The sequence below is a fragment of the Cnephaeus nilssonii genome (assembly GCF_951640355.1).
Source record: "Cnephaeus nilssonii genome assembly, chromosome: X".
Classification (NCBI taxonomy): Eukaryota; Metazoa; Chordata; class Mammalia; order Chiroptera; family Vespertilionidae; genus Cnephaeus; species Cnephaeus nilssonii.
The window spans coordinates 9,938,515-9,963,109 of NC_137071.1; the positions used below are offsets into that span (position 1 = coordinate 9,938,515).

At 41.5% G+C, this 24,595-nt stretch overlaps 1 protein-coding gene across 1 annotated transcript; it reads right to left on the reverse strand.

Moving 5' to 3' along the window:
• Nucleotides 1-318: 318 nt before the first annotated feature.
• Nucleotides 319-18,089, reverse strand: SMPX (small muscle protein X-linked; the record flags this gene model as incomplete). Its single annotated transcript, XM_079764752.1, has 3 exons — nucleotides 319-453; nucleotides 5,833-5,919; nucleotides 18,051-18,089. 3 exons carry the CDS (start codon nucleotides 18,087-18,089, stop codon nucleotides 319-321), a joined length of 261 nt encoding a protein of 86 aa, XP_079620878.1.
• Nucleotides 18,090-24,595: the final 6,506 nt, after the last annotated feature.

Consider the following 24,595-nt stretch of genomic DNA (forward strand, 5'->3'; position numbering starts at 1 on the left):
AAAAGCTCTTCAAGACTTCCTCCCAAGCATCTTTCCTCTCCCAACCCTATCTTTCCCCAACTAAGAAGGTGACCAGAGAAGAGATGGCAGGCAAAGATCCTCAATGGTTCTCTGACTGGTTACAGAGTAAGACAGGCCCAAAAGCTCAGCTTTACATGCCAGAAAACCTTTGCACCAGAAATACTGGTCTCAGTTGAAGGCCCTGATACTTAAATTCTTCTGGAATTCCAGATTCCTTCTGTGGAAGGTTTCCTTAAACCTTGTATAGTGATCTTTTTAGACAAAGGAAATAGCTTTCCACTTACCTTTTTCCTCCAACTACTGTTCAGCTTTGGGGACATATTTCAGTTCACTTTTAATATTCTGGATCTCCGATAGGTTGACTGCAGGTCCTGGAAGTTTCTTTGCTCCTGGAATTGGCTTCTTTTCCTCATCCGAGGTGGGAGGAGCACTCTGAAGAGGAAGAAAAGCAAGAAGAGAGATTCAGCTTACTGAAAAATACATTTGGTCTCTCTGGAATGAAAAAAAATTAAAGCAAGAATAATGTCAGAGTGTAATTCTAGCAGAGTGACTTTGTCTTGTGCTGCTGAGACATCCTCAAAGATTCAAGAAGATCTCCTGAAGTTTGTAGAGGAATGTGGAATAAAGTTGGAAGAAGAAACAAGTAATTTCCACGTGACTTAGAAAAACTAGAATACTGCTTAGTGTCTGATTACTAATAAGAATGACCACTAGTTGGAAGTATTCCTCTTTCCAAGGCAAGCATCTTACAAGATCAAATTAAATTTGGTATCATCTATATACACTGAGTGACCAGATTATTATGATCTCTGAATGCATAATAATCTGGCCACTCAGTATATGTCCTATATAATTAAAGGCTAATATGCAAATTGTCACCTCTACCAGGAATTCGACCAGCAGGCAGGCTGGCCAACCGCCCATGTCCCCTCCCCCTGGCCAGGCTGGCCGGACACCACCCATGCACGAATTCATGCACTGGGCCTCTAATATATATATACTGAGTGGCCAGATTATTAAACGTTCAGAGATCATAATAATCTGGTCATTCAGTGTATATAAAAGCCTAAGCGACCGGCCAACTGGCCGGTAGCTATCACACATAATGACCACCAGGGGGCAGACGGTCCAACTGGTAGCTATGAGGCACACTGACCACCAGGGGGCAGACGCTCAACACGGGAGCTGCCAAGCTCTGGTGACTTGGCAGCTGCAGTTCTTGGGTGACTTACCCAGAACTAGAGAGGAAGGAGCCCGATTCTGGGGTGCATCACCCGAGAACCACCCTCTTGCAATCTGGGACCCCTCAGGGGATGTCGGAGAGCCAGTTTTGGCCCAATCCCCGCAGGCCAGGCCGAGGGACCCCACTGGTGCACGAGTCCGTGCACCAGGCCTCTAGTATGATCATAATATGCCTGAATAGCAGAGATTTGCAAAATGTTAGTGCACAGCTGGCTCTAGCAATGACTTAGTCTAGGAGTTTTCAAAATGTTTTGTTTGGGGTACAGTGGCTGCCAGCCTTTGTTCCAGTGAATCTCTGCAAAGCATAAACAAACTGAAACTGATATAAGCAAAACTTCTTTGAATATGAGTGAGCTAAGATAGAGCAAAAGAGGAGGCCCGGCTCTCCCTTCCTGCTTCAGAAAGAATTTTAAATTTCCTACCATATTATGTTTTTTATTTTGTTGCAGCTGCACGGCAGGACCACATTCTATACTTCCTTGTGTGTCCTCCAACACTTGGTACAGAAGTGCACAAGCAAACTTGTTGATTGTTATTTAGCTGATTAACCCTGAAAATATACCACAGTGGCAAATCTATGCCTGTATGCATGTACACCAAACACACATACTAACAGTGACATAAAACAATAAATCAGTGGCTATGTGTGGCTCCTAGAACTCCAACTCATTACTACAGAAGAAAGTTGCTTGTTAGCTCATTCCTCCAATTTGCTACAGGCCAGGGGCATATTCTCTGCAGCCCTTGAAGGAAGGTGTTGGAGGAACATTTGATCACCGTGGCAGCCAGGAGAACAGGCCTCTCGGATCAGTTTCCTGCTGGGAGGGTAACTGAATGATTGCCCCAGCTGCTTTGTCCTGAAACACGCCCATCAGCACACTGAGGTCATGCTTCCCACGGCAGCTCTTGGCCAATGACTGTGCGCCACAGGATCCTAAAGTGGCAGTTTCTGGGAGACTTCACACTCCTCTGGAAGGGACTCCGGCTCAAGAAATCTCCTTAGAACAGCACTGAGGTTTAAGATGCTTCTGCCAAACCCTCTGTCCCACTATCCTTCACCAACATCACTGTCTGACAGCCCTCCCATTTTCCTTACAAGCATTTTCCCCAGTAAATATTTTGCCCGTCTCATCCCATCTTTGGGTTTGCTTCTCGGAGGGCCCGAACTAACAATCCCAGTGTGAGACTGGCAGAGCTCCATCTGCTCGCCCAACAACTGAGTGAACCAATCCAGTTCTGGGGGAAAGTAATAAGAATCCACAAGTTTGTTTGTTGCCAGCCTAACTAGGCATCCCTGAAACTTGAGTGTTAAAGCTGATGCTGTTCCTCCCTTCTGGCTCCTACATCTAGTTCTCAAATTGTCTAGACCCTAAAGGAAAAGGGAAGAAAGTGTTCAACCTTCCTAAACTCAAACCAATTACTTGGTTGACGTGTCCTTTATAAAACGTTTTTAAATTGTTCATTTGAGTGGATAAGTAGAAATCTAAAATATCGAGGTGCTGTTTTTCTGGTAAGCGCTAATTGCTTTTCCTAGTCATTTCCTTTGACTCTGGCACAGTGCTAATGAACTAGCTAACCTGTCAGCCACACAAGTTGATAAAGTAATTCAGTGTGGCCTGGCTGTTGTAAATATCTGGAAAATGTTTCCCCAGATCAGTGTACAGAGCCATAGGATTGGCTTCCTTGTGTGCACATACATTCATCATTTATAAATGCAGGTTTAGAAGCAATAATGAACATTGCTAAGCCTGCATTTGGAGGACCAGGTATTCCAAAATGTTCTTTGCTAGGCTTTTGGAAAGAAATTTCAAACAAGGCTATAAAGTGTTTGGAGTTTTTTAAATATCTGTAGCAGTGAAATAAAAAATGTTTCCTTACTTATAAGTGTTCCCATGATTGTTAGGTGGGTAGAGCTTAATAAAGAAGCATGAAGAAGAAAAATGTTTCTAATTCCTTCTGTTAAGTTCTCAGGTAAGTCACATTCACTGTCTTTGTAATATCAAAATGTGTTGTATTGACACATTTGACACCCAAAGCCAATGTGTGTAGTTATGTGTCTCTGTACAAGTTTATTATGTGATATACACAGAGATAGGATGATAATATTTAATAGTAGTCACTTTCCTCTCAAGTTATTAAAACCTCCGTGCACTGTGCTTTTTATTTATCAAGGTAAGACTTTTAGTACTTGATTTGGTAAGGGCATGTGTAATGGAGAATTATAAGTGGATATATTTAATAAGTAGATATTATGATATTAACTCAGGAAGGGGGTTAGTGGTGGTGCATATTCTTAACTGAATCTTCTTTCATCTTTCAAAAATAATGGCAATCTGAATTTGTTAAGAATTATAATAAATTAAGGCATGAACAAACAGGGCTCCAGTTGGCTCCATTGGACTACTAAGTACTTTTTTTTTTTGCAAGTAGATATTTGAATTGAGAAGGCACATGGAAGACATTGTTTGATTTAGATAAAAATAGCTAGAGGGAAGGCTTATCAGCCCCAGACCATTTACAGTTTCAGGAATGGCTGATATAAGCTACACGTACTAACACATTTAATCTTCACATCAACCTATAAATATGGTACTATTATCCATATTTTACAGTTGAGGAAACTGAGGTACAGTGGTGGAACCAGAATCAAATAGTGTGTTTTCATCTTGTAAAGGAACCAGATGGAGAGGGAAATAATTAACAGAAAATCCCAGCATGCTAATTTGTGGCTTAAAAATGATGGGATTTCAGTCAAAAGAGATATGGGAGGCAGAGTACTCTAAGATCCAGCCCAGAACTTGAGCCATTAGATCCCACACTTCCCTAAGACCCCACAAGTCTTGAGAAATCATTTTGCTTACAATAAGGCAGAACAACGCCTAATTACACCCTCCTGATGGATGAGCCCCAGGGGAAAGGTGTTGCTCAGTTCAAGAAACTTCTGGGACCTCTGTGGGATACCTTAGTCCTCTCCATCCTGCGAAAAATATTGGTTGGCTATTTGCATATGTGGCTGGTCATAAAGTATTCACCAACCAGGTTGTATCAGTTCTTGGCTATTTTAGAATGTGCTGGAACCATCAGATTGGGACAAGGCAGGAGTGAGAGCACAGTGCTTCCCCAACCCTCTAACTGGGACACATAGAGGAGAGGGCCATCTGTACCACAGAGGGAAACTGAAATGTACGCCTCCAAAAGAACTGTTTACATCAGTCACAATTTAGTGAGAAAAGAGGGTCAAGCTATCTTCCAATTGATTGCCATGGTAGTTGACAGACACAGTTTAAAAGGAAGCACAGGAAGGAACTCTAATTACAGGTAAATGGAGGTATAGGAAGAATTCCACTGCCCACCCTTTTACCTCCCCATGCCTTTTTCTTACAACATGCAAAGTCCCAGAGAGAAAGAGCTCATGATCATTAGTTAACTGGATGGCCAAGTTAGCAGCATCAGAACTAGAGATTATGTACCATAAGAAAAGGTCAGGTTGGGACCTTTCAACTTGTATGTTTAAAATTTTTACTCATGAAAGGTGACTTAATGGCTGAGATTCCAGAACTTGGTGATATCACTCCAATACTCCATCTCCTCCTTTCAAAAATTATCTATTGATTAGAGGCTGGAACCGCTAATTCGGGACTAAGTCAGGAATTATTTATGGGGCGGAAGATTAGAAGAGGGACAACCAGTTTTATTAGGAAACTTTGAAATGATGATAAGTGTTCTTTGGGGGCAGTTACCAAAAATGTCTCCTACAAAAGTTAAAACGGCCTTTTCACCTTTTTAAAAAGAGAAAATACAGTTTTATATGCCATACAACTTTATTTAATGACATTTCCCTTATCTTGTGCTAATGATATGCTCCAAAACCTTAATTATTTTTTTTTCAGAACCAGACCTTCAGCACAATTGGGGATGAAATATCAACACTTGGGGAAGGAACTTTTCTGTATTTATTGTACTCATTATTAATTTTAGCCTCCATTTAGAAGATGAGGTATTTGCATTTGGAGGAGAGGTAAAGAATTGGAGGAAAAATACAGAAATTTATAGACTCCCATGCAGAGTCTTCTTGTCAAAGTAAATACCCAGAAATTGGAGCTTTTTGTTTGAATCCACAAGAAATTTAATGTGCTTATTACCTGTGCTCCCACTGGGGTTCATCCACTCATCAGAATCTGTACTAAATGCATCCTGCTTAGTTCAGTAAAAGCTCAGAATGAAAACTTACCAAGCTTGTGACTGTTGTGGACCAAGAGCATCTGAGAGGCTGTGCTCCCCCTCCCCCCACACATATACAAACAAACATACACAATCAATCAACAGGCTTCATGTTAAACTCATCATCTTCAAATAACTGTGCCAAGCACTTAAATTCAGCTGAAGGGAAGCAAGGGCCGGTGTGTTTCATGGCTAATTGAGCAAGACATCGAAGGAATGTATATATTTTGTGATGACTCATTGACCTACTTCCCTTCCTTCCCTCCATTGCCCTAGAGAACCAGCCCCCAACGTGCCTCTGCCCCATGCTAGTCAGGATTTTGGAGGAGAAAGACAAGTTTTCCTCACCTCCTCTGTTTCTGGAGAACTTTCTTTTCTTCTAGGAGGTTGCCCCGCTCCTGGCCGAAAGGCTCCCATTGGGATATTGATATTTGCCTAAAAGAGAAAATAGGGAAGATTTAGTTCCAGAAAAGTAAGAAATTGTAATGATACTCTGAGACAGTAATTGTTTGTGAGAAAAAAAAATGCATCTGAAAAGTACATCTTTAAAGCTTTTTACCTCAAGAAAATTGTGGTAATGACAGCACAGAAATATGCAAAGGCAAATTTGGCTTCTATTTATCACAGATTTCTGGTATTCATCCTTAGGTCAAATTCAATGGGAGAATTTGAAGACAGTTTGTTCTGGCTGTTGCCCTCCTGTGGTGATTAATATTTTTCTCTCTCTGGGATAAGGAAGGAGCACATAATGATAGGAAAGGAGGAAATAACATCCACAGAAGCCATCCCACACCTTAGCCCTCCTTCAGTTTCCTTCAGATTTAACATGGGAGGGGGGCAGTCACACCTCTTAAACTGCCTCCTCCTTTCCATAATGTCCTAGGGCTGTTCCAGCACTTTTTAAAAATATATTTTTTTGTTGATTTCAGAGAGGAAGGGAGAGGGAGAGAGATAGAAACATCAGTGATGTGAGAGGATCAGTGATTGGCTGCCTTCTGCACGCACTGCACTGGGGATTGAGCCCACAACCCAGGCCTGTGCCCTGACTGGGAATCAAACCATGACTTCCTGCTTCATAGGTCGATGCTCAACCACTGAGCCACACTGGCTGGGCCCAGCACTTTTTTAAGTTTCTATAATTGACACTTTTTTACCTTCTTCCCAACACACCATTGTGTAAAAAGTGTGCTGGAAAGTCTAATTTATTGGATCACAGTTCACAGATTCTTGTCCTTCGTTAAAATAACATACTAATCTCCATCTGCAGTTAACAAAAAATACATTTTAGTAAACATGAGTTATGCTAAACACGATGCTAGGAATATACTGACAAAGTAATTTGAACTTGGTGAAGAGAATATGTAAATTTGAATTTTGTCCCTCTTTCATCTGATATCAAAAGGCAAGGATGTTTAATGCAAACCACTTCAACCAGGACTATAACTCACATAAAAGAAGCATTAAAGCTTTTCTGAAGGTAGAACATGTTTTTTCCACTTAAAATAAAGCACTTGTTGCCTTATGAGGGCAAGATGCACTTCTTTTAATATCTCTGAAATCAGAATGTGTCTTTGCAGCAATGGTATCTTAAAATTTTAACTGGCATGTTGTTTTATTTCTTAGCAAGACATAAAATAATAGTATTTTATAATTGCATGTCACAGATTGGATAATATACCATTAGGGTCCTGAAATAAGATCAAAACAACGTATAAGACCCACGAAGATGATCTCTATTGAACCAAAAACTATTTCCATTACTATAGTCAGTTTGGGTGAAAGAGGTAAAGTCCAGATAGGTACTATTTGGAAGAAAGTTAACGGATTAGATCATTACTACCATGACCCATTTATTGTTTCTACAAAGGACATCTTCCCAATGATGAATTCAAGTTAACACTGTTTCTGAAGGATTTGATTGCTGAACTAACCCATTTAATCATGTGTATATGTTCTATAGTAGGTTGCAGTTTTCAGTAAAGGAACTTGTAAAAGTCATCCAAGACGGTGTATCGGTAAAGGACATGCTGTGGGAATACCACCTTTTCTTGCTCACAGATTAACTTTAGCCATGCATGTAAACTCTCCGTGGTACATTGTGGGGAAGCACAGAACTTGGTTGGAAAGTCTGTAAGGAGGATTCTCCTAAGGATCGGGGGCCTTTTAGGGGACCTTGCCGAAGGTGGCAGCCCCTACCTTGACTTTTCCAAACAAGTCCAATCCCCGGGGTGTTTTGCTAGAATCTCTATGTTGAGTCTTTAAGACCTGACCTTGTAGAAGCATGTGCCTTCTCAAGGATACTTACCCTGCTGATTGTATCCAGAGGTTAATTTTAGTTCAAGCTGTTGTTACAATAAAAACCTAAGGAGGCAGGCAATCGGGGGCTGTTTTTGGTTTCTATAGCCAAACAAGCCCCTTAGCCTCTCTTTCACAGAAACCTGTGTCAGAATAATCGATTCATCCGTCGCTCAGGGTCTGCTGGTCAGCCCTGGCAGTACATGGGTGGCTTATGGTAGTGAAAAGAGCCCAATGCTAGGAGTTGCTACAGGTAATCTGTACTTGAAAAAGTGACATCTTCCCCATTTGTAATATGAATGTTAGGCTTCATCATTGGTTTTCAAACCTTTGGCATGGAACCCTTCCTTCAAGCAAAGTATTGTGAAAACATCGAAAATGCAAACTAGGTGGAGGTGGGACTGCTGTGTCTGAGGTGATAGGGAGCCCAGAACCCCATCTGCTTCCCCCAAACTCGGGGCCATGAGCAGTTCCTCAGAACTTGTGGAGCCAATCTAACAGCCATTGAAATAGATAATCCCTGCCCGGCTGGCGGTGGCTCAGTGGTTGAGCATCCACCTGCGAACCGAGAGATCATGGTTCGATTCCCAGTCAAGGGCACATGCCCGGGTTGCGGGTTTGATCCCCAGTGGGGGGCGTGCAGGAGGCAGCCGATCCATGATTCTCTCTCATTGATGTTTCTATCTCTCTCTCCCTCTCTGAAATCAATACAAATAATATATTTTTTTTAAAAAGAAATAGATAATCCCTAAGTGGGTATTGACATATACTTAAAATATTTGCTCTGCCTATTGTTAAGTTGTCTGGAACTTATTTTAAACTACTTTAGCATAGAGAGTATGGTATTTTATACAGGGTGTCCCAAAAATGTGTACACACTTTAACAGCTGATAGCTCAATTTTGAAAGTGAAATATATTTTAAAAAATACTGCCTTTATAATTAATCAAAGTATGTGTATACATTTTTGGGGACACCCTATATATGTGCACTTTGGTTTAAACTGCAACACTAGGAATACCTATTTCTCTAATTGGGAGTTCATCCTTCTGGGGTGGTTAGGTGGTAAAATATCACTAAGACCACATTCCCAGGATTGCTACTTCAAGTATTTCTGTTAGCCATATCTCCACCAACACCCGAGGCCTCACTGCTTGAAAAAAAAAAATGTAAAAAGACAGGTGAAATAATAGAGTGAGCATTAGAAATTGATTTTATTTATGAAATTAGAGGTTAAGATATGAAGATTGGTTAAACTATTTTGGAGGCAATCCCCACCCTGCTGAACAGAGTGTAAGAATCTGAAGCCTGTAGCTTACTTACATCTGCAGAGGCAGAGCTGGAGGACTGATCCCCAAATAGGCCTGACTCCAGCCATTGATAATGAGGATTTCCAGCTGGCTGCTGCCAAGTAAGGGCAACAGAATCCCCACCTGCCACACGTGATCCTTTTATGCAAGGTGGCAGTCATTTGGAGCACTTAAAGGGACAAGGGCTGAGGCTTCATCCAACTCACAGCCAGACTGTATACATGGTTTTATGCTTGCTTGCTAATGAATGTTGTGTGTTTAACAAAGGTCTGTGTTGTGGCAAAGTTGGGTTTGAGACTAGCTTTCATCTTAATTAGGTGGTAAGGTTATGGGACAGTAACTACTCCCCCCACACCCATCTACCACAAACTACCTTATTCACCCCCAAGCTGCAATATTTAGCCTCCTCATCACAACACCTACATCTTCACAATAAACTCCTGATGTTTGGATTATCTTCATTTTACTGATGAAGAAGAAACTGAGCCTCTAAGAGATTAGATGATTTGCTCAAGGTCACGCAAACAGTTCGAGGATAACCCAGGATTCTAAACATAAGGGACGGACTTTTTACTCTATCACACCCTTTTCTAAAGAGCTCTTTTCACTTGACCAAAGCTCTAACCACTCTAAAATTCCCTAAACTTGTTCTAACATTGCACGCTTACACTTTGAAAATGGCCTTTGGAAAGGGGCACACAAATGGATAATTCCAGCATAGTTAACAATGAAAAGGCACATTGAAAAATGAACCATTAACTCACTGACTTGATGCTTTTTCATCTTTAAGGCATCACTTAAGAAACCAAGAACCTAAATGGGTTTTTTGACAGCAAATATTGACAGGATCCAAAGCAGATCATTAACGTACAACTAAAGGGAGTGTCAGAGAGCTTGTAAATGGTTAGAGATGACTTATTAATATAATTGTAGGGCGATGATATTTGAGGGACAAATTCTAGACTAAATTATAGCCATAAGAAAAATTCCTTCTAACTTGAATTTGATAGAAATACATAGACCTGTAGCTCTCTGTTTTTATTCCACTAGCTAGACAATTGTGTCATATTCTTGTCTCTTTCACTGACTTCTGTTTCCAAATAAAATACCTTCTCAAGGATTCCATTTTTCTGTCTATAAATTGGGTATGATATTTACTACTCAAAATGAGTTTTGGATATGAGCTACTTTTTATGAAAGAATAAACAAACACCGAAAAAGTCTAACATTGATGACCTGGAGTTGCTGTAAAGTTGGACTTCCTTCTCTATATAGAGTCTGTATAAATGTAAAGGAGGCAGGTTTTTTTTTCCTTTTGTTTTTTTGTTTGTTTGTTTGTTTGTTTGTTTTTGTAACACATCTCCTTGGATTTCTTTTCCCTCCTTGAGGTTTGTACATCTTATTTTTAAATATGCCTCTGACGCAGCAGACCCAGTGCATCGCTTTCCCAAGCTATACATAATTTGTTACATCCTCGAAGTTGGGAATGGAAAAAAATCTACTAGATCATCTTTTGCCAGAACAGGATACAGTTCCCTGATAATAGACCTATCTGATGTGAAATGAATACTACCCTTGATCTCACCAGGTGAAGAAAAGCAGAAAGAATTCCCTGTAAGTTAATTCCACTACTCCCTTAATTATTTGTATTGTTCTCCTGCTTGGCTCCAGGCTTTGAGCCCAAGGATTCTGGAAACAATATTCCCTCCACAGCCACTCCTGTGTGACTTACAATGGAACGACATCTTTCCCCAGTGGATTGGATTCTGATAGCTGCCAGCCACTGGGTACTGAAAATCGCAACCCACTTTTCTTGCCATGGCCATTGTTCTCTGATCTCCCCCTCCCTTTTGGTCCTAACTCTGTCTATCCTTTTAGTGTTGAGGTTTTTGGAGTTTCCTCCCTTTGCACACTTGTTTCAGATGACCCTCCCCCCAGCTGATTATATCTTTAGTTTTCAAAGGTCCCCAGCAGCTCCTGCCAGAATCTATAGCCTCCCCCTTGTCATTCTCCAGTGGGTGGGCAGAGGAAACTATAGGGCTGCATTTCGTATTTCTTTCTGTGCTTTCCTAGTCTTACAGTCACAGTTCTTCTTTGAATCGAGCAGGAAGTGGCCTTTTGAGATTTCTAGCATCTTTCACTGAAGACTCAGAAAAAAGGTGTGTTTCCTCAACAATTGATTAGAAAATGAGATTCCTATTTGGTATATTAGCCTACATTAAGAGAGACAGACATACGTACCAACTAAAATATAATGCAGCCTATTTTAAACGAAAATTCTATATTAGTAGAATGCACAACTCCATCTTCAGGGATTCGTGAAGTGTGGAATGGATTCAGAAGATACAAAACTTTCTGACTCATCTTGAGAAACTCCCACTCAGACACTGTTCTTCACCCATGATGTTTCTTACTAAAAGGTTTTCTTTCTTTTTTTCTCTCTGTTCTCAACACTTTTTGTTCTCGTCAATAATTTCCTGAATGACTCAACTGTAGTCTCGTCATCCAGGGAAAAGCAAACTCCAAGAATGTACTCTATAGCTATTAAGATAATGTGCACTATTGGTTGGAGGCAGGTTATAATTCTGAAGTACGTGTGAATGTCAACCTCAAAAATGGCTTCTCTTAGCCAGTATATGACTGCTTGCCGCATGCCACCAATATGGCGCCCTGGTTAGAGCAGCAAAGATTACCACCTGGAAGTAGCACTGAACCCCTAGAATCAGACTGCTACATTCAAGTTCTGGCTACACTTAGAGTCCAGCATTAGAAATCATAAACAATGCATTATAGTAATTTGCCTAAGGAGAAAAAAACCAGTAGATATAATCAAAGAAAGGGCCTTAACTCTACATTAAAACAAGTGGCAAAGGAAAGTTTATTTTTTATGTGTTTAAATTTCAATAAAATATTAAAGGAAGGTATGTATTATTATTATTATCCTTTTTAGTTTAATCAATGTGTTGGTTTAACTGACCAACCATGGGTGGTGGTAGTCTATTCCTTTGTGCTAAGGATTGTCATACCCCTGAAACTTTTTTACACTGGAAATCCTAGACTGGAAACATATAGAGTCCCTATATGTAAATTTTTTTTTATTTTTGGTTAGGCTGTTTTATTCTTCCACGAAGTCTTTATGCCCTGGGCAATGGAGAGTAGAAGAACAATGATAACAGATGGAGAAGAGAAAGACGTATTAACAGTCAGGACATCAAGATACTCAGTTCTCCACGTGGATTGAGTAACAATGGAAAACTTCCCATAGTAAGAAGCTACGCACTCACTAATGACGCAGGACTCAATAATCGTTCCTTTAAAAAGTATGATAAAGGAGTTAGATTTAGTTTTACAAGCAGCTTGATTAAGTCAATTAAGCAGAGAGGTGGGAATTCTGTGGCCAGGGTCGTTTCTATTTTGAGACTGTGTTTGTCACTTTGTCACTTTACTTTGTACTTGTCACTCCTAGCCAGTTTATGTTTAAGATTACTTTAATGAGTGTAGGCTATTAGCTTCTTCACTGAAATGCTGACACTTTCTGAACGTTGGTTGAACTCTTTTAAAGGGAGGACCCAGCATCCATAAAATGGTCATTGTCTTTCAAATAGCCTTAGTACTTATGATTATCCTTTAGATGGTCTGCACTGACTCCTCTATCCTCACTCTCCATGCCAAGGCAGGGATGGTAAGTAATGAGGCTAAACAGTGTTGCAGGGTTGATCCAAACATGGGCTTTAAGATGGAAAAATTTGAGTTTGGGTCCTGACTGTCCTACTTACAAGCTGTTGATCCTGTGAGTTCTTTCACTTCTCTAAACCTTTCATTATAATCCTTAGAAATCCCATTTGCGCTGTGCCAAGTACATAGTAAACCCTGAAGGACCTGTTACTATTATTATCATTCTAATAATAAACCTTGGAAGTTATTCTCAAGAAGTTCATAATGTATTAGAAGCTGGACAGAGGCTTAGAGGTCATTTAATGAAACACCCTCCCTTTGCAGACTATGAGGACCAGGGGAGTGAAGTTACAGAGCAGAGCTAATACTGGGGCACAGGACTCTTTTCCATTTAACCATGAAGCTCTCAGAACTCATGGGAGAGGACAAATAATACTCAGCATACTTTGATCAATGGTGGCGAGAAAGGACAAGAGACGACCAAGAGAACATTGGCTCTGGGTGGCCTGAGGCCCTGGGAAGGCCCATGGTGGTTTTCAAATGAAGTATGTTCAAGAGGAAGGGGAAAGACAGGCAGGTGCTGCCAGTGGCCAGTGTCACTTGGTCTCATTAGAAAAATTCACCAAGCAGATCGCTGATGGCATTAGATTTCCCGGCAGCTCTAGCTTTCCCCACCACCTGTCACATCAAATTCTTTCATCTGAAGAGATCAGATCCACTATGCCTAGTGTGCTGTCGTTACCTTGGTTGCAAATCCATTCCCATCAACAATGGAGTTTAACAGTCAGCCTGGAGAGTACAGAACCAGGGTCAGCAAACTACAGCCCCTGGGCCAAATCCAACCTGCCACCTGTTTTTGTAAATAAAGTTTCATTGGCGCACAGCCACACTCATTCATTTATGTGTTCCCTACGGCTGCTTTTGTGCTATAATGGCAGAGTTGAGTAGTTGGAACAGAGACCCAATGATCTACAAATCCCAAAATATTTACTTTCTGTTTTTGTTTTTGGAGAAAAGATTTACCCCACATCTGGTATAGAATTTTATCAGCTGCTTTGGAGACAAAGGCCCTCTCTAGGCTATGAAAAGATCAACTGACTTCTTAGGGATATACTTATATCCTTGGCATAAATGACATTTCATTAATACAACTGAAGAGAAATGTAGGCTTACATAGAATCCTCTTACCATTCAAAGGCCACCTCTTCTTCAGTATGTATGTGAAAGACAACTGAACATCTCCTCTAAGCGTGGGTCTAGTTCTGACCTCCCTCTCATAGAGCATGGGGCAGATAGAACCAGTTGAAGAGAAAGCAAGGCCATTCTTGGATTAATTGGATAGTTACAAAAGCCATCTCTTAAGGAATTTGTGTGCCATAAACCATACATTATTTTTATTTATTATAATAATCGTATTAAATAGTGTGATTGTCCCATTTTACAAAAGAGTAAACTAAGATCACACAGTGAGTGAGTGGCCAGGCAGAGATTTGTAACCGTTTGGCTCCATGTTGTCTGATGCACATAGGTGCAGTAAGTAATTCAGCTACCTAAATGCCTGTTAAAAGTATGGTTGACAGTGGCTAAGATTCGTTCAATCCAGACAAAATAAAGATCTAAGTCATTATTTCCAGAAGTTTGCCCTGCAAAATACTAATCTACAAGTACTCATGAAAATGGTCGCATATATTTAACCTTTTGCACTCGGATGTCGAGTGTGACTCGACACGGTTAGCATTAGAATAAAGGAATCGAGAAAAAAGCAAGCAAGTGCAAAGGGTTAAAAAACATTGTACATATTACCACCTTCTTGGGAACCTACGAAGCCATTAGCAAGTAGTGCACTCTGAGAAATTCCACAGTAAAGATCCTATTCAACTCTGCTCAACATAATGTTTCCCAAACACTTTATCATGGAACCCTTTAAGTAACAACATCCCATAAAACTAGAATTCCAAGAAACACACGTTTGGAACTGTTGAACTAGATGATGATTAATAATAATGGGTAATAGTTATTAATCAGTTACAATGAACCAGGCACTGGCCTAAGCATCTATGTGTATTAATTCATTTAACACTCACAGCAAACCTATGAGATCAGTACTGTTATTTTCCTCCCACTTGACAAATGATGAAGCCGAGGCACAAAGAGAATAAACAACTTTCCCAAAAGCACACAGCTAGTAACTTGTGGAAACTACGAGCTCTTCCAACACAGGGATCAGCTATCAATTCATCTGTGCATAGCCTCCACTTAGCATGGTGCCTGGCACAAAGTATGCACCCAGGAAATGACAGTTGTACTGAATTTGAGATAGGATCTTAATAAAAAGGAGAGTGTTGAATAGAACATTTAAGATCTTTAAATGGGCCGAAACCGGTTTGGCTCAGTGGATAGAGCGTCGGCCTGCGGACTGAAACGTCCCAGGTTCGATTCCGGTCAAGGGCATGTACCTTGGTTGCGGGCACATCCCCAGTAGGGGGTGTGCAGGAGGCAGCTCGTCGATGTTCCTCTCTCATCGATGTTTCTAACTCTCTATCCCTCTCTCTTCCTCACTGTAATAAATCAATAAAATATTTTTTAAAAAAGATCTTTAAATGGTATTTACACAACCAGGGCACTCCCTCATCCACTGGCCTTTCTCTTTGTTCCAGACAACACTGTACCCTAGATAATGTCCCTACTATAAGCCATTTGTATAGCGTAACCATTTTCCCATTTTCCCATTTTATTTAATGGACCCTACTTTAGGTTAATGCAGAAATAATAGGAAAATATCAGATAGCGCAGATCCTCTTTAACCACAAGAAATAATACTTCATTTGAAGGTGCATTAAATTAGGGTTTTTGTGTGGCATAAAATATATCGAGAGAGGCAATACCACATCCGTAAGGAACCACTCTTGGTAGAGTGGATGGATTTTTTTAAATGCAGTATAATAACAGCTATTGAGAGCAGTCAATAGCAACTTTGTAAGTGTTACAAAGCTAAAAATATATCAAGGTCAAAATTATTAGATAAAACATGGTGAATTTTCAGTGTCGATTTGAGGGAAGCACTAAAGAAGAAAAATCAACACGCTTTCAGCTTTAAAAGGAAGAGAAGCAAAGGCAGCCTGAAAGGACTATGTTTTTGTGTCCTGCAAAATCAAAAGGAAATTTATGTTTAGTGCCTTGGGAGCTTCAAGTGCAGCAATCAAATTGCATGACTCTCATCACCTTAACATAGAGCATCCTACCTTATAATAGACAAATATGCAAATTGACCGCACCTTCGCTACACCCAAGCCACGCCCACCAACCAATCAGGACGAGTATGCAAATTACCCCAACAAAGATGGCGGCTAATTTGCATATCAAGACAGCGTAGAAAGAAGCCAAGAGATGCTGAAGGGAGCAAAGCTGTGGAGAAGCAAGCAAGCGGGGGGGCAGGGGGGGGGGAGGAGAAGGGCGGAGCAGAGGCGGGGCCGGGGGAGAAGGAAGGAGAAAGGGGCGGGCTGGCGGAGAAGGCGGGCTGGGGGACAAGGGAGGAGCAGAGGCGGGGCGGGGTAGAGTGCAGCAGGAAACCCTATTGCAGGATTTTTCCTGCAACGGGAATGCTAGTTCCTAAATAATAATCATGGTAATAACGGTTGACACTTAATGAGGGCTTATTTTGCTGTTTTAAGCATCGTGTATGAATAGCCCTAGGAGGTGAGTACCATTATTATCCCCATTTTACAGATGTGGAAGTAGAGGCACCGAGGTAAAGTTGTTTTCCCATGATCCCACACCCATACAAAATGGGTTAGGGATTCAAACCCCAGTAATGTGGCTTCAGATCCCATGCCATTAACAGCCGTGCACACTGGTAAAGAGAAGGTTCAAAGGCCCAAGGAGGCCACAGATCTGGGAGGTAAAAATAAATTGCACTACCAATGTCAGGCTATGCCACAGACTCATTAGGTGGACACCAGAGGGCCAAGTGTGGCCATGTGAAGTTGACTCCTTCCTTGCCAATAGGCTCTTCCTTGGTGGTTTGTTCTATGACACGTTTCCAGAGGTTGTTGCAGATGTTGCCACTTAAGAAGTCCATCCATTTAAGGCTATGCATTGATCACCACAGGTAAAGATTTGTCCCTTCACGCATCTCTACCACCAGTGTGCACCAGGATTTCTTACCCCACAACCTGGCCACACGCACACCCCTCCAAAATACCACCACTCGCTTATGAGTATGTTTATGCTGGGATGGTGCATCAGACCCAAAATATTCAGGAACTGCCACATGTTCTGCAGTATTCAAAAAAGCCCAGAAAAGCTCTAGCTGGGTTGGCTCAGTGGATAGAGCGTCAGCCTGCGGACTGAAGGGTCCCAGGTTTGATTCCGGTCAAGGGCACATGCCCAGGTTGCGGGCCTGATCCCCAGTAGGGCGCGTGCAGGAGGCAGCCGATCAAAGATTCTCTCTCATCGTTGATGTTTCTGTCTCTCTCTCCCTCTCCCTTCCTCTCTGGAATCAATAAAAATATACTTATAAAAAAAAAGATGTAATTTTTTTAAAAGTCCAGAAAAAAATGTCTGAAAGTTCCTTTAGAGAAAGCACAGATGGTTCCATGCTGATGGAAAGATAGAATTTTCCAATAAAGCATGTGGCCAACATCCCAATGTGGGAGCCATTTGAGAGTTGAACACAGAGCCTTAAGAGAAGTAACAAGTTGGTAAAAACAAATATTGAACGTTATCTCCATAATTGTTTCTGTGTTCCCAAATGCCTGCTTCCCTCTCCCCTTTTTGTGAGCGTGACATGTCAGTTGAAACAACCAAAGAATTCATTTGCTGGGAGGGCTTGTTGAGACATAATAGCATATGTACTTTCAAAGATAAATACCCTAGCCTTGGGAAGAACACTTGACAAGAAAGGGTTATTATTTACAGAAAGATGTATTTTAAACAGATGGCTCAACAAACTCAATTGGATATTAAAATGGAAATTGAATTTCTTAATTTCTATCAATGAGCCTATCAAAAACTTACACATCAAAAAATATACACACTACATTTTTTTGTAGAACAGTTAATTCTCATTCATAAACTTGGATTGTCTTATAATTCAGCACAATTAAACAAAAGAGCTTCTTCCTCTTTCATTGTACCTTATAGTCTTTCTCGAGTGTACCTTAAATGAGTCTTTCTTTTCTTCTTGAAGGTAATCATCAGGGTCAAGCAACAGCAAAAAGTCTGGTTTATTAAGCAAACAAGCTAGAAGTCACAGAGCTGCTGTTAAAACACAAATATGCCTACTTACCTGGATGGCTCTGACATTGGAAACTGGCTGTTTCGACATATTCACGCAGTCTTATCCCTAAAAAAACAAGTAAGAAACTGTTAGAGGTGGCGGCATTCAGATTCTCGGTCTTGATAAATTAGAACTTAACTCATTATTCAACTGGGCAGTCACCCCTTTCACTGGCCATATATTCTTTCAGTCTCGGGTTCCGAAGTTACTTAGTGACTCTCCTTCCTAAAGCCTCAGGGAGTGGGAACACGAGAGCTCCGGATAAATCATTCAGGAGCAGAAATGCTGAGACGCCTCGCCCCTGATGCTAATGATAGGCTATCAGAAACTTGAAAGGCGCTATCATCTCCTTCCCTGCCCTCCTGCCCCCCTCCCCCACCCCCCCTGCCAAGAGCAGCAAAGCAAAGAGGCTGTGGGAATAAAACACCTTTGTTTGGGGCCCCGGGAGCTTTCTGCTTGAAACTGAACTTTTGATCTGAATTCGTTGTTGCCAGGGCTATGCGTCAGTCAAATGAGAGCGCCTCCTCTCTGTTGAACATCCAAAAAGAAATGGCCTGTACTTGGTTCTGACTACCGCGATGCTCTCTCTGCACGTGTCTGTTCGGCCCAGTGACCCGAGGAAGTAGGCCGCGTCTCCCCCTGTGTGTACAGGGGCCAGCCTCACCTCTTTTCTTCTAACAAAACAGCCCAGAAGGCAAATAGAACTGACATGACCATGTCAGATCCCCAAGACGTAGTAGTGCTTCCTTTCCAAAGGAGTTTTGCTTTCTTTCGGCTCCTGAGACCTGACTCTGGTTTAGTGGTCACTATGGTTTGGTGGGCCGGGGGCGACAGGGAACAGCCCAGCTCTGTACCAGTGGTGTTGTCACTTGGTCTATTCAATGTCAACAGAGCCGAGTGAAAAAGTTAAAAACTCCGTGCATTCAAAGCATGCTGCTTTTTAAACTGAAACTGTATAATGGGTTGACTGACTTCCCCGCTATTGACTGGTGGAAGTGTATGTGCTAACAGGTGAGGAAACGCAGCCAGAGAGCCGTGTTGCCATTGGTAACCTGGACTACGTCACTCAAAAATCTCTGGGTCCATTTCCACTTCCTTACATTTTACCTGCTTCACAGGTTGTGGTAACAATCAAAATGACGTGATGTTCCTGAAAATGCCTTGTGAACTCTAAAGTCAGCATCTAATATCTGACCTCCAATATTTCTTATTTTATTGTCATTGCCTATAGCTAGTGACATTTTAGGACGACTGTATACTAATCTACAGCTTTAGGCACAGCGTAAGAATTGATGTCGTAATGCCCCTCAATACTTGAGAGCAGGGGTGGGGGACCTTTCTGCCAAGGGCCATTTGGATATTTATAACATCATTCGCCTAATGTAATTCATTTAATATAAATGCATGTTGCTATGAAAAAAGCTCCTAGATTTATTGAGTTTCGAGTCCCACCTGCGGTTGCCTTGTCAGGGCCAGAACAAATGATTTTGCCAGCCTTATATGGCCTGTGGGCCAGACATTCCCCACCCCTGCTTTAGAGATAAAAGATCTGAGAATTCTAGGCAAACTTACATTTTTTTAAGATCTTCAAAGTCTTAGTCTCTATTGTATGAAGTGACATAACCACATAATTTTTCAATCTCTATAATTAGTATATCCAACTATATCGTCTTTGGAGCCACACACATGAAAACAATGAGATTTTTTAAAAAGTTACACCTGAATGTTTTGGTCATTTTAGCGAGATAGCCTCCAGGCATGAGGGTCTAGGTAGAATTATTTTCAATTTGCTTAAAAAATTGTAAAGCAGCAACTAATTAAACAACCAGGAATGCATTTGGCTCTATTATATGCTTCAAATCGGTTGCTGTCTTTCCTGCAATGTCAAAGACTCAATGAAGGATTTTTAATTTTTGGATCTAGGACACACAGCTCAATTTCAAAAGGAAAAGCGTGGTAGTTTAATTTTCAATGTTTCTATTCTTCAAAAGCCATTAGAAGTCATGCAAAGCAGTAATTTGCACAGGACTTTAGTATCTCAGCAGATAGTATACTTTATGCATAAACAACTAAATTTTAACCGATATCACTTGGGAACTTTTAAAAATGTCTTGATTTGAAGTATGGCAATTGGGAATTTCTTTATGTGATTACAATAACAGGTTGAAATGTAAAAAAAAAGATCAGGTAATGAATGTGCTATTTCATACTGCATTGAGTTTTTTTTTAAAAAAATTAAGCTGATTTTGTTTTTATTTTCACTGAACTGTATTGATTTGTATTTTGTGGACCTCTAAGTTTAACAGATGGCTATCCCTTGCACCTTATCGCCTACATAACTTTGGTATAATCTCATCTGCATGCACATTTCTTCTTAACATATATGTCTGCGATAGAGACAGCTCTGAAAAGTTGGTCAGATCCCAGCTCTCACTCCTCGCAAACAGGCTAGATAACAATTGTGTAAATCGCTTCTGCAGCCGCTCCTGCTGTCCTCATTATTCGCGGAGAAATCAGGGCAAAGCACACTGATGAATAAAAATAGACAGCGTTCCCTGGCTGCTTCCCTGGCCCTGCACTCACCTCCGTTAGGGATGCAGAGTGGAGAATGCACCTTCCTTCTTTAGCTGCGTGCCTTGTCCGGGACCAAAAAAACGAAAGCTCTCCCTTAGATGCACAACTCCACTCACACTGGGGCCACTGCTTTTCATACAAAGAGGTACTCTTTATAGCACTCTTGATATTGTATCTCCTGGTTCTGGCTACAATTTGGAAACACGGAAAGTTTGACAAGGCGTGTATTGTCTCTTGCAAAGCCTATGTACTATAATGGAAATGCTTGCCAGTGTAGCACAGTTGAGTTTTCCTGGCAGTTCTGCAAAGCATTGAGGAACATTTAATGGTCTGTATACCGAGTCATGTACAATACCTCTGCTGCTTTTTCATTGGGCAGCACCTACTATCTGACTTCTAAACAAGGCTCTCACTTACTAAAATTTTGTCAACATTCATATCACTAATTTAATAAGAGTGGAGTCAGAGGAAAGTAAATCAATATTTGCAAAGAAGGGATTTTGTTTGTTCTTTTAACTGGTCAATTAAATGGCTAAAGTGAAGTCCCAAAGGGAGTTGTCTTCTGTCTCGCAGCTAAAAATAATTCGGAGAAGGGGGTAGAAAGATGGTCAGCTGTCTGAACTAACTCCTTATTCACTTGGCCTGAAATATGCTGAGAGGGAAGAGGCACTTCGTGTTCCCACATTTCAGAACCTGGTGCCCACAAAGACACAGGGGTGTTGACCTCTCCCCTGCTGGGTACAGGGAACACTGTGACTAACGTGGGGCTTTCAAAAGGTGGGTCTGGAGTATTTATCGATCTATACGTTGATAGAATTCTGTCATTGAGGCCAAGCCTGGCGCTTAGGGAGATGAGAAAAGCATTTTCAACTTGAACTGTGTAACAACTCTGGCAATACTTTGCATTTAGGTAAACCAAAGAGCTAGCTTTTCTCTGCTCCAAATTCTGATAATTTCTAGGCTTACAGCCCAAATCAGTCTGCAGCTGACCGACTGTAACCCCGGCCATAAGAATCAAAAGGACATAATATTCAGGGTCACAGTCATCAAACCTGGACCGTGGAAATTTTCCTAATGTCACTATCAATACAAACTACTTTTAGTTCAATATTATCTCTCTCTCTCTCTCTCTCTCTCTCTCTCTCTCTCTCTCTCTCTCTCACACACACACACACACACACACAATTTATAAAACAGAAGCAGCGATATCACCCATGACCAGTGAATTTACAAGGAAGCTACACACCCACTGGTTACAAGCCCCCAAAGTTATAAGTAGTCACTTCAAGTCAGGTATCAAGGAAATTTCCTTCAGAAAGCTCGGTTGCCCAAGCTTCGTCCTTCCGCTTACCTGCTTTATGTATTTGTTGACTGCCTAAGGAGAGTCCCAGGCAGCCAGGTGCAAGAATACAAGGCTCCTTAGAAGGTGAAAGGGATGCCTGGTGTCCTCTGAGCTGCGATCTCAATTCCGATGCTTCGCATGTGGCTGAAATAGCTCAAGTGCTCGGTGCCTCACCCGGGATTGAGAGCTGCTCCCGGCTCTGGGCTGGAGGGGAACTCGGTTTAAGGCTAAGTGTTAAAGAGAATTCCTGTCATAGCTCACAGTTGTTCTTCCTAAATATAGAGTTTGATACAAGCCATACGCTGGCTGCCTCCGAAAGGCTTGACCGTGCTGAAAGCAGGGCTCAAATGTCAGCCGGAAGGTGGCTACGGAATCTTACTGCCCTCCTAATCTTCCAGGAGATGCTGGCTGCATTTTCTCACGTATTCTGAGGGGGCACAGTGAAGTCTGAAAAGTAGGAAAAGTTTCTATCTTTAGCTTTATTACCTGGAGGCCAGATGATGAGGAGGGTTCAATAAAAATAGGAGAGAGGCAACATGGCACCCAGCTTTTCAGCAGGGGCACAGGCATCCTAGCTTGGTCATTTAGGACCTATTAAAGTTATTTCATAATCAGCACTCAATAAGTGGTCACCAAATGATGATAAGTATAATATCATGGTGAACTATAAGACATCACCCTTTTTGTAGGTCAAAAATGGTCGCAAATCAACTGACTCATGTAGTTCCAGGACCCCAGGGCCTTGCTCTCTCTGCTTTACAGCCCCTACTGGTAGCAATGACTTTGACCTTAGAGTACAGGAGATAACAGACAAAATAAAACAAAGAGGAAATGTCGATTTTAAGTATGACACAGGCCAGGGCCAGGTATGAGGCAAAACACTTTTTTGTTAAATACATTTTTATTGATTTCAGAGAGGAAGAGAGAGATAGAAATATCTATGATAGAGAAACATCAGCAATCAGCTGCTTCCTGCATGCCCCACACTGGGGATGGAGCCCACAACCCGGGGATGTGCCCTGACCGGAAATCGAACCTCGACCCTCTGGCTCATAGGTTGGTGCTCAAATGGTTGGCCATGCCAGCCGGCAGGCAAAACACTTTTTATTTATTTTTTTAAAATATATTTTATTGATTTTTTACAGAGAGGAAGAGAGAGGGATAGAGAGTTAGAAACATCGATGAGAGAGAAACATCGATCAGCTGCCTCCTGCACACCCCCTACTGGGGATGTGCCCACAACCAAGGTATATGCCCTTGACTGTAATCGAACCTGGGACCCTTGAGTCCACAGGCCGACGCTCTATCCACTGAGCCAAACCGGTTTCAGCGCAAAACACTTTTTAAACAGAACGCTGCCAGATCCTAAGGGACATGCTCCTTACTTTTGTTTTAGTTTTTGTTTTGGGGGTGTATTTTAGGGGAGCCCTTGGGCTCATTATTTTTAACATTACTTAATTATTATTTTTTTTTTTACTTCTGCAATCTCTGAAATTTCCTTTACATAGAACCTCCCTTCAGCAGAAAGGTTAGACATAGTGGACACAATTATAATTCATCCATTGGATGAAAATGACTCCATGTCTGAGTCCCTGACCCCATGGTCAAACACTGAACTCTCCCCAGCAGCCATCTCCTACCAGTCCTCTCAAGTGAGGAAAAGAAGCTTCAATTAGTATGAGAAAGTCAGGTTTCTGTTCCCTGCAGCTGAATGCATTTCACATGGAAGCAACTGGCTTGTTTTCAGGTGGGTAAAAAGAATATCAGCTTTCCAATAGCTTAGGACCGTGGTTGGCAAACTGTGGCTCGCGAGCCGCATGCGGCTCTTTGGCCCCTTGAGTGTGGCTCTTCCACAAAATACCATGGCCTGGGCGAGTCTATTTTGAAGAAGTGGCGTTATAAGAAGTTGAAGTTTAAAAAATGTGGCTCTCAAAAGAAATTTCAATCGTTGTACTGTTGATATTTGGCTCTGTTGACTAATGAGTTTGCCGAACACTGGCTTAGGAGGTCAGTAGATAATTGTGGTTCATCTCAGTTTGGGATTCACCATTAAGTTCTATTCATGTGCTATTAAAAGAATTGTGTCTTAAAAATTTTGTTTAGATAGTATGCTCTGAGATCATATGGCACCAAAAGTAAGTTATTTTTATATTGGGGAAGAATATCTAATGAGTACCCTAATATTTCCCCAGATGGTTAGCTAAACCTATATGTTCCCAGCTCTTCACCAGACAATAGGTGACATCACTCCGTGGACGAACAACCATAATGAGCCATGTCTGATCCCTTGCCCTGCATTCAGCCCATAAATTTCAACACAGTCCTTTTGTCAACCATCCCTTAACAGCTACTGGTGTTGCACATTGTCAAGGAAAGTGCTCCTGGTGGCAATGCCTTGTACACAAGGCTGGCCCAACATGGGCATGGCTGCCTCTGTGGGAAGAACTAAGGTGAGCTGCAACATGAACTAGTTTAAGCCAAGAGGAGGTGTGGCAAACACTGCTCATACCTTTCTCAAAATTGCCTCTGCCCACCTGAGTTCTACTGCAGCTGTAGACCGTTCTCAGAACACTGCCAGCTTCACAGCTCAAAAGCCTGAATCTCGCTGCTTCTCCGCACGGGTGTTCTCTCCATCTCC